Source organism: Apium graveolens, chromosome 5 (genome assembly GCF_009905375.1).
Source record: "Apium graveolens cultivar Ventura chromosome 5, ASM990537v1, whole genome shotgun sequence".
NCBI lineage: Eukaryota > Viridiplantae > Streptophyta > Magnoliopsida > Apiales > Apiaceae > Apium > Apium graveolens.
The window spans coordinates 178,585,970-178,596,484 of NC_133651.1; the positions used below are offsets into that span (position 1 = coordinate 178,585,970).

The window sequence follows — 10,515 nt, forward strand, 5'->3', positions numbered from 1 at the left end:
ATAATCCTATAACGGTTCAGTAGTTTTTGCGTGCATGAGTTATAGGAATCGATTTATTACCCAAATTTTAACATTACAAAAATAATATAAATCGGGACTTAACTGAGTGTCCGGTTCTACCGACTTATTTTAAACCAATAATAGCAAGCACCTAATCCGCACACTTTTTATAAACCGAAGCGCAACATCACAACTTGATTATGCTTAAGCGGGGTTTTTGCAGGTTGCAACTGATATCACAACCGAAGTTCCTGCCTTGTGAAAAAAAAAAGAGAAAACTCAGTTTTTGATAATACCTTAACCTAATCATGGGTGCTTTTTTCGTTTTTCCTCCAAAATTTAAAGCAACATCACAAAACCAAGAGCAGAATAGAAAAAAAACACCCGCAAATACTAAACATCACAAAGAACTCACCCAGAGCAACACAACTTACAAAAAATAGTAGTGAAATAGGAGTATAGATATATAAAATATCTTCAGAAATGTAGATCATTTATATTACAGGCCTAATGAAGTGACTTATAAGAAACACAAATAAGCACACAGCAAGAGACAACGAGTTGTTGGCTTCTTGCATGCACCATTCTGATGGCAAGAGTTTAATAAGATAATTTATTTTTTTACACACACTTTCCATAACAAACATAATGAAAATCAGATGCAGTAAGTGAAAGAAATAGCTGTTTCGATCATAGAACTCGATTGTACTGATTATATTTGCTTGCAATGGTAGACCTCAGCTGCTGCATTCTGATATCACGCTTAGATCTTTGACATTGCGTGGTCCATAACATCCACAAAGTAGTCTGTAAAAAAAAGGGACAGCATCAGAATGAACTTCACTAAATTGAAGTAGATGATGAAAACCAGACATGAGCGAGAGCCCGAGAACCGACCTGCATCTTCCTTAGTAAAGCAGAGTGGGGGTGTTATTCTAAAAACATTACCATAGAACCCACCTTTGCCTACCAATACTCCCATTTCTGCACAAAGGTGCAAAAACGATTAATTTAAATAATAGTATACTAAATATATGCCTTTAGATTCTATTTTCCCATATTTTTTTATATAAATATACAAGTACCTTTCATTTGATCCATCACATGCAAAATTTCTGCATTTGCAGGAGTTTTTTGTTGGCGGTCTGTAACAAGTTCAACTCCCAGCATCAAACCTCTCCCCCTTACATCTCCGATAACTGTAGTTATTCGCCATCATAGTAGTGTCAGCAATTATCAGATAATAAAGAAATAACTACAGGTAGGAGGGGAAACAACTCACCTTCATATTTATCCTTAAGGGCATTAAGACGCTCTTTCAGGTAGGATCCCACAACATGTGCATTGTCCTGAAGTTTTTCCTTTTCAATAACTTTCAGGACAGCATGCCCTGCAGCAGTACATACAGGGTTTCCTCCGAAGGTATTGAAGTAACTGCGGCGAGTTAAAACTTGGGCAATCTCAGGGGTAGTTACCACAGCACCAAGGGGAATTCCGTTTCCGATTCCCTGCAGATAACATAGGGAAAAGTTCAAAATTTGAGGACAGGTAATTGTTTTTAATTATTTAAAATGTTGTTCAAAACCACTAAAGGTTTGGACAAAAAAAAACAGACCGCGAATACAGCAGCAGAAGCCAGTAAATCATTAAATTTGATGAAAATTGTAAGACATAAGAGCTAACACCATGGTACCTCACATATATGCTTTGATCCCGAAGAAGCAGACTTGAACAGATAAAACTACTTGTCACTCAAATAAGTTTAGGATATGCTTCTATCTCTTGTTATAATTAACATCCAAACAACTAGAAGTCTAGAACACTAAGTGTATTGAAGACGGAAACCGTCAGATATAGAAGGTACTCTAAATATGGCATATATCAAATTCCAGATCTATACTAAGCAAAGTAGGGGATAATTTGTTGTAATTTGGTTCTCAACTATAAATATAGCATATATCAGTTCCATGCATGGTTACTAGCTAGTATTTTTTTTAAAAGAAAAACCCTAGATGTCAAAATAAAAGTGTGTTTGGGAACAGTATAGTAACGACTTACATGAACACTTGTAAATCATATATAATGTGCTAGACAACATGATATTTAATTGCACAAATCCTAGATGCTTTCCAAAAACAAATTAAAACATAAAAATTATCCTACCTTTGCCATTGTAACAATGTCAGGCACAACATCATGGGACTCAAATCCCCAAAAATGGCTTCCTGTCCTAGCAAATCCTGACTGAACTTCATCAGATATAAAAAGTCCTCCTGCTTTCTTGATGGTGCTATGTACCGCAGACAGGTAACCTGGAGCCAATTCAACAATACCACCAACTCCCTGCCACCAAAAGGAGGTGCCACAGTTGTCTTGTCACAGAATATTTGTTTTGTAATTTGCAGGAACTAACTATAAAGCTAAAATATATCAATAAGGTTACCTGAATTGCTTCACAAATAAAACCAGCAACGTTGCCTGAAGTACCAAACTGAATGAGATCATGAACGTCTTTAGCATACTTTTCACCGTCAGAACCAAAAACTCCTCTATATGGGTCTGGGTTCATGGCATGATGAACTCCAGTCTGTTGCATAAGAAACACAATCAGAAAAATACAATTAATGTAATTTTAAATATTCAAATGTGGGTGGTCAACACGGAACATACATATCCTGTACTAGAAAGAGAAATTCCTCGAAGTTATTATGTTCATCGTTAAATAACATACTGTCCTGGATTTATAAACCATCGTCCTATAATGTAAAGTTTACTGAAAAACAAGTAACGGCCATAACCTAGAAATACCAAATTTGAAAGCAGTATGCTAATGTAATATCAAGTATATTACAATTCATTTGTCGGTGCCAAATTATAACAGACTGTAAAAAGATATACGAGCATCTTATGACACCTGCAGGTTAATCTGTTCATACAAAGCCCAGAGGATTATTAATTACTTGTGAGAGGTTATATTTTACAGCAGTTTCACTAGTTCACATACTGGCACATATTTCTTTTATATTATGATTGTGTTCTTAGTATGTGTACAAGGCAAAATTAATAATTTAAAAGAGTGGTCCAATCAGCTTTCCCACTTTTTAATTACCTGTTGCTCTCATACAAGCTATTAAAACCAATTACCAATAAATCACCTTTCACTGATAGTGATTAAGTTCGTCATCATACTGCTAGACACGAATTAAATATTTTTCATGAAGATAATACCAACAAAAGCAAAGAAAACATGGCATCTTATTCAAATGACAACAAAAATTTAAAGAAATACATAGTTTTCTTTAAACAACACATTTTAGGTCTAAACTCATAAAGTTAATGTCTTAATCAAAGGAAATGTGATACCAAACTATTTTTGCACTAAAAGACCTGTCATCAAGGAAACTAGGACCACAGCAAGCAAGAGAAGTTGAAAAACAATTGACATCTTACATACTTACATCACTAAAAAAGATATAATTTTATTTTTAAAATTTACTAAATTATTGTAGACAAACTCAACCTTGCAAAAGAGTGATTGGCAAAATATTAGGCATCCTGCAAGTTGCTTAATACTTTTCTCTTGCAAACTAAATTATGCATCTGAACTTAATTTTTTTTATAAAAAATGAGAATCTTTTACCTGAACAACGTTAAATTTCCAGTTACACTGAGCAGTTGCCCCCATGGTACCTGCAGCATTTCCATGGTATGCATTTCTCACAGATATGATGTCGTTGCAGCCCGTATACAACTTTGCAATCATCATTGCTAACTCATTTGCTTCGGTCCCAGAATTTGTGAAAAACACAACCTACATATAAAATTGATTATAGGGGAAGTGTAGATAACCAAAACATGTTTTCTTACAAAACTAATGTTGTATTTACTGAAAATAATAAAAGATATAAACCGCAGAGCTTCAGATTAGAGTAATTGGACATTGAATATCCACACACCTTAAGATCGCCAGGCAACTTAGAAGCCAGAGCTTCAGCAAAATCAGCAATTTCATTATTTAGATACAAAATGGTGGAGTGCTGTAATTTTTTGGTCTGGTTAACAATTGTCTGCACCACATCTGGATGGCAGTGGCCGCAACAAACTGTAGCAATCCCTCCAAATGCATCAAGGTATCGTCTGCCGCTATCATCAAACAAATACTGCATCTTCCCATCTACTATATTCAGCTGTTGTTCCAAACAATTTAACATCAACTTAATGAAGAAATCAATTAATCAAGGTAACTAAACATATGAATCAGAATTAAATGTTTGAATACATCTGCCTCAAATATAAGTCACGCCGGATAGTTAAAAAAAGGCCCGACCACTTATAAGGGATTAAAAATCAGTGACCAGGAGATAAACCTTTATTACCACTAGCCTAATCCCGAATCCTTAACTAATTAAAGTTTTTGGACAACAATACTTGATTAAACCAACATAACTCAACCACTTCAAAGTATAGCACGTGTGACATCACACACACGAATGTTAGAAACCTTACATCACACTTTCAACTTGTAATATACTCTCCCAGTTGTAAAAAAATAAATTTGAATATTCCTTACTTGATTCGTTGACCTAATTTCATTTACAAAAAGAAAAAAGAAGTTAACATGAAATATACATATACTATACAGAATCGGAAAAATATGTATAAAAATGGTACTTACGGGTTTGTTGTAAAAGCAGAACATGGAAGGGCTGAGAAACTCTTTACGCTTGCTTAAGATCTGGTCGGCGGTGGGGCCAGTGTACGGCGGAGGGGTGTAATCAAACGCCGGCATTTTGGGTTCATTTTCGGTGGACAGTAACTGGGCTGTAGCTGCCTCTGGTGGCGAAAGACAACGTCGTTGCAGGTATTTTTCCGGCGACGATGAGATTATTCTTTTTAATGATCCAAATCTACGCATCATTTTGTTTCAGGATGATTTCAGAAGAGTGAGAGGATTTTGAGAGAGTAATTAGAAGATGGAACAAACACGACACAGATGATGTAGATGATATGATTTTGTACAGGGTGTGTATGTGTATATATACACTTACATTTACATTTATTGTATCACGTGCCTGTTTTAGCTTTCCAAACTATTTACCAAAATACTGACCCTTTTCTTTTAAGTTCAATTTTTTTGTTACAGCCCGGTAAATGGTTAATAATTTAAATCACATTCAATATTTTTCGAAAAAGATATTGTTTTGGATAAATTATAATATATTTTTTTTAAGAAAAGTTGTGCTTAAAATATAGAACAAAAAAGTAGAGGGTAATGAAACAAACAGACCCGAATAATATTCATTTTTAATTTTGCAGGTCACCTACAACATATCAGCAACTTCACCGAGGGAACCAATACTCGAATATTATATACTTGCCTGTATAATTTTTTTCCAACCACCCTTTAATGATCAGGTTCCTCTTCCCTCCAAGTTCCTCTAACTATAATTTTGCGAAAATCAAACTCTTGTCATATATGGTGATCCGATGAAATTAACGTTTAACAAAAGCGTTTCGACATCAGTATTATAACTCAATCATAATATATTTTCTTCGTAGTATGTCTACTTTAGACTTAAAAGTGGGCTAACGATGAAAAATTGAATCAATCGGAGAGAGAGATTGGCAATGCTAGAGAGAGGAGTGAAAGAGGGAAAAAATTAAGTTTTGTGAAAATTACGGCTTTTTTGGTAGAACAGATTTATTTAGGGGATAAATTCAAAATATTTAGTTTGGGGGCCGGTCTACAACAAACATTTATTGTAACCGGTATACAACAAATACATTTGCAGCCGTTGGATCTGGGATTGGAGGGCTGAGATCACAAGCGGACCGCGGAAATTTTCAGCGGTCCGGGGTAATTACGAAAATACCCCTAGCCCACGGACCGCCGAAATTTTCCGCGATTGGTGTCGTTTTTTGTTTGCCTTATACCTAGCAAATAGAGACTCTCCTCAATACAAAACACAAACAAACGCAGCAGCCGTAGCAGGGGAAGAGGGGAAAAACACAAGAGAAGCCAAAAAAATCACCCCCCACCATCACTAAACCTTCAATCATTCTTCTCTTTCGTAATTAAGGTATATTCCTTTTGATTATTTATAGTTGTACTGATACAAATTTATGCTTTTTTGTTGATGTAGATCTAATTTTAGTATGATTGTAGTATTGATATAAATTTATGATTTTTGTTAATAAATTAACGTATGAATTGTACTATGATTAAATTTGATTTTTTGAATTTCTAGGGTTCATAATTTGGAATTGATTTAATTTGGAAAATATTCATTTTTTAGGATAAATTTAATTCGTATTTTAGGATTAATTAGTGTTATTTTCGAATTTTTTAATTCATTTTTTAGGATTTAATGATAAAATTAGTGTAAAAATTCGAATTGAATTATTATAAAATTCGAATAAAATTAGTGTAAAAATTCGTTTAATTAGATTTCATTTATTTAAAATTCGTTTAATTAAATTTCATTTATTTAAAATTCGTTTAATTAAATTTTAATTTCAAATTATTTTTAGGATAAATTAGTGGTAAAATCAAAAATAATTAGTGATAATTTTGAATTAATTTAGTGCATAAATCGAATTTAATAAAAAAATTAGTGTGAAATTCGAATGAATTAGTGTTAATTTCGAATTATTTAGTGTAAAAATAGAATTTAATGATAAAATTGGTGTTAAATTTGAATTATATTAAGAATTTATAATTATGAAATTAGGGTTTATTTAGGGGTTAAATTTTTGTGCTTAATTTTTGGGATGTAATTAATTTTTGGGATGTATAATTACGAATTGCGAATATAGTGGTTAATGTATTGTGTACTTGGTGATTATACATGTGGTAATTGTTTATGTTGTGTACGTGGTGGTATTTTTATTGTGGTGATTGATGAATTATGTTGACAATATTTTTAGGTATGGATAATTTTGGTGATTTCGGGAATATGGCCGGGTCCGAACGCGCATAATGTTATTTGGGATAATCGGTATCATGTTAGTGAGAATGTTTGGGATGGTGCAGGGAGAGATGAGTTGCAGAGCTATTCGGGGAACAAGTCATTGCACTTGTGGAAGTTAAGGAGACCACAGCGGGAATTGCTACACATGCTTGGGTTTGGGATTTTTGCAGACCCTGCTGTTGTCTTGGCTACTGTCACTCGGTTGATATCTGCTTTGGTAGAGCGTTGAAGGCCTGAGACCAACACTTTCTTCACGAGGCAAGGGGAGATGACTGTTACACTAGAGGATGTAGGGTTTATTCTATGGTTGCCAGTTCAGGGGGATGCACTGAATTATGGGGTGATAGAGAACAAGGCTGTGTATTTTGTTAATAACTGGTTTGAGTCTTTGGCCGAGGAGGAGGTGAAGGAGGCTTTGTATCGGAATAACATCAAGCTAGGGTGGTTGTTTGAGAGATATGGTGCACAGAAGCCTGAGAAGAACAATATGAGGGCCACAGTTGTACATACTAAGGCGTATCTGCTATTCTTGATGGGTTGTATCCTCTTCCCTAGCATCAACCGGTCTTTTTTTCATGTTCGGTATATGCACCCATTGATTAATATGCGGGAGATTCCTTATTATGCTTGGGGTGCAGTTGTGTTAGCTCATATATACCGGGGTTTGGAGATTGCTGCAAGGAAGGGCAGCAAGAGCATTGCTTGTTGTGTCTGGGTGTTACAGGTTTAGTCTTATGAGAGATTTCCTCGTATTGGCGTGCCTTTACGATCTCCCGGTCAGGAGGATTATCCAGTTGCTGAGGGATGGGCCTATTCTAGTGATACTCATGTGGGGGTTTCGAAGAAGCGCAGGATGGCAGGTCCTCACCACAACTTACCATTCTATAAGGGTGAGTTTGATGGTGTTGCTGGTGATGAGGTGGTCTGGAGGCCATATGCTAGGTTCGAGGATGTTATGGACAGTGAGATGATACAGGCACAATTAGCTGGGTGCGGTCGAAGTTTCCTTGTATGTTATGACGTGGTCGAGTTGCAGCATCCAGACAGGGTGTCGAGACAGTTTTGTGTTAGTCCCCAGATTCCACGGGCGACGGTGAACATGGCTGGCTACAGGGGGCTAAGAAGGCCACGTTTGCAGGGGAGGATTGGCTTGTACGGTGGTTTATTAATATTGGCAAATGGGCCAGGTTCTGTTCATATTTGGATGGACTTGTTGATGACTCGGTAGGCATAGCTTCAGAGGTTGATTACATGGCGTGGTATGCTGATATATCTCGTATGCGCATAGGGAAGCCGGATCCACAGCCTCAGCAGCTATACAAGACAAGGGAGTTGTATGATAGCCTCGAGGGATATGAAGTTGTAAGTGTTTTACAAATATGCATATTTCACATTACACCACACACTACCAAATTTGTATTCACACGTATTTCATCTTGCACATATGATATCCTTCTGGAATTAATGAAAAAATATTTGTTTGTTTTTATTTGTAGATGGTTTCCGGGCTTAATATGTTGAAACAGCTGGATGTTAGGGTTCCTCCAGAGTTTGTGGAGGAGTTTGGGAGGATTTCTGGTACCTTCCTCACACCATTCTCTCGGTTGATGAAGAAGATCAAAGGACCCGCCTATAGACCTCCCACATTTCAGAACATAAAACCAGATTTCATTGCACCTTCGGCTGACGACTTTGACATTCCAGCCATTCCTGCCCAGGATGTCGTTGACATGACACAACCATCCCAGCATGTGTCTCAGCCACCCCAGACTATTGCCTCATCTAGTAGGCCCGCGAAGCTTGCATCCCGTAGGATGAAAGAAGAGAAGTGGAGTATCACTAAGAGTCTCAGCATGACAAAGAAGAATGCTATATATTCAGATTGGGGATAGGGTTTTGGGATGGAGCCGAGGATTCCCGGTGGTCTTACTGTTTAGGACTATCACGTCCATCCATCAGTTATGCAGAGTCTGGCTCCAGGAACATGGGTTGATGACAGGATCATATACACTTATATGGTATTGTTCCTTACTCGTTGCTAATACATTTTAGTTTTCTAATACATTTTAGTTGTTGCATTCATTTTAGTTGTTGCATTCATTTTACTTGTTGCATTTATTTTACTTGTTGCATTCATTTTACTTGTTGCATTCATATTTATTTTCAGGGATTGCTAAGGAGTCGGGAGGAGGAGATTCACACTGGACGTATATGGGAGAGGAAACCCGTCTATTACTTCATGGATCCCTACTTCATGGTACTTGGGAAAGGACATGTGAAGAAAATCAGAAAATCATCGAGGGTCGGTGGAGATACATTGCAGAGGGTATGGAATAAAGAATTACGTAGTTTTACTAGTTTTGCCACTGCTAGTGTTGGTCCTTCTGTTCTCGAGGCGGACTACATATTCATCCCATTTTGTGTCGGAGATGTGCATTGGGTTTTGTTCATATTTGGTACTAGATGATTTGAAGGTCTTATCATAGATTCAATGAATGACGAGCCAGATTATCGTGAGGATATACGAGTGGTGGTATCTTCATCTACTATTACTGTCTTCTATATAGTCCTTACCAATTGTATATTGTATTCATTCTCGGATCATAATTTCATTGCAGTCACAGTTGTTGCCGAGGCTATTGCATATGATACAACCAGTCGAGGGGCGGGACCCTACTTCAGTCGAGGTCCTAGCTCTACAGTCCAGGCCAAAGCAAAGAAACTCCAATGATTGCGGTGTTTATGTGATAAAGTACATGGACTACTTCACACAAGGATATGACTTAGCCGAGGTACCGAATTGGTCGCAAGAGGAGGTGGATACCTTTAGGTATCGGATAGCCAAGGAGCTTCAGCTAGGGAAGGCAAGGGGGATTCCCGGGACTCGTATGCGTAGGCATCACGAAGCTTCGTAGTACTTATATGGTTGGATTTTATTTCATATGTGGTTGGATTTCATTTCGTATGTAGTTGGATTTTATTTCGTATGTAATTGGATTTTATTTCGTATGTAGTTGGACTTTATTTCGTATGTAGTTGGATTTTATTTTGTATGTAGTTGGATTTTATTTCGTATGTAATTGGATTTTATTTGGTGGATTTTTGTGAATTTTGGTGGCTATTGGTGGATTGTTGTGAATTTTGGTGGATTTTGGTGGATTGTTGTGAATTGGGTGGATTGTTGTGAATTTGGTGGATTTTTGTGAATTTGGTGGATTGTTGTGAATTTGGATTTGGTTTGGTTGTATGCAGGTTGGATTATGATTTTGGAGAATTTTGTTATGAATTTGCAGGTTGGATTCTACTCTGTTTTTAGTCTGCAAAAAAAATAAATTTCAGACCCAACCGCAGAAATTTCCGCGGTCCCTCTCCAGCCCAATCGCGGAAAATTTTCGCGGTCGGTGTGTTTGGTTTTTTGCCCAAAAAACATAGCAGAAAACAGAGTGAAAACAGAGTAAGGGAAGTAACCTTCTATTGAAATTTTTTAATTTTTGGAAGTTGGTCCTAAACTAAGTTTCAAAAATCGAAACCACTCTCAAAAGTC

The 10,515-nt window shown here is 36.6% G+C and overlaps 2 protein-coding genes across 2 annotated transcripts; one reads left to right on the forward strand and one right to left on the reverse strand.

Moving 5' to 3' along the window:
* Positions 1-440: 440 nt before the first annotated feature.
* Positions 441-5,015, reverse strand: LOC141724637 (alanine--glyoxylate aminotransferase 2 homolog 2, mitochondrial-like). The gene is made up of 9 exons (XM_074526851.1): positions 4,676-5,015; positions 3,957-4,187; positions 3,641-3,811; positions 2,444-2,587; positions 2,164-2,343; positions 1,283-1,508; positions 1,086-1,199; positions 898-984; positions 441-807 (listed from the first exon to the last, which is right to left on the reverse strand). The coding sequence occupies exons 1-9, from the start codon at positions 4,916-4,918 to the stop codon at positions 764-766; spliced, it is 1,440 nt and encodes a 479-aa protein (XP_074382952.1). The 5' UTR covers positions 4,919-5,015; the 3' UTR covers positions 441-763.
* A 3,917-nt stretch (positions 5,016-8,932) lies between these two features.
* LOC141660487 (ubiquitin-like-specific protease ESD4) lies at positions 8,933-9,886 on the forward strand. Its single transcript, XM_074467473.1, has 3 exons — positions 8,933-8,989; positions 9,139-9,411; positions 9,590-9,886. Exons 1-3 carry the CDS (start codon positions 8,933-8,935, stop codon positions 9,884-9,886), a joined length of 627 nt encoding a protein of 208 aa, XP_074323574.1.
* Positions 9,887-10,515: the final 629 nt, after the last annotated feature.

Excerpts from the sequence above, each read along its gene's own strand:
- LOC141660487 (XM_074467473.1), top strand. The coding sequence starts at position 8,933 with ATGCAGAGTCTGGCTCCAGGAACATGGGTTGATGACAGGATCATATAC. Across the intron at positions 8,990-9,138 it reads GGATCATATACACTTATATG|GGATTGCTAAGGAGTCGGGA; the intron begins GTATTGTTCCTT and ends ATTTATTTTCAG. Across the intron at positions 9,412-9,589 it reads GTGTCGGAGATGTGCATTGG|TCACAGTTGTTGCCGAGGCT; the intron begins GTTTTGTTCATA and ends ATTTCATTGCAG.
- LOC141724637 (XM_074526851.1), bottom strand. The coding sequence starts at position 4,918 with ATGATGCGTAGATTTGGATCATTAAAAAGAATAATCTCATCGTCGCCG. Across the intron at positions 2,588-3,640 it reads GGAAATTTAACGTTGTTCAG|ACTGGAGTTCATCATGCCAT; the intron begins GTAAAAGATTCT and ends CTTATGCAACAG. Across the intron at positions 808-897 it reads CTTTACTAAGGAAGATGCAG|ACTACTTTGTGGATGTTATG; the intron begins GTCGGTTCTCGG and ends TTTTTTTTACAG.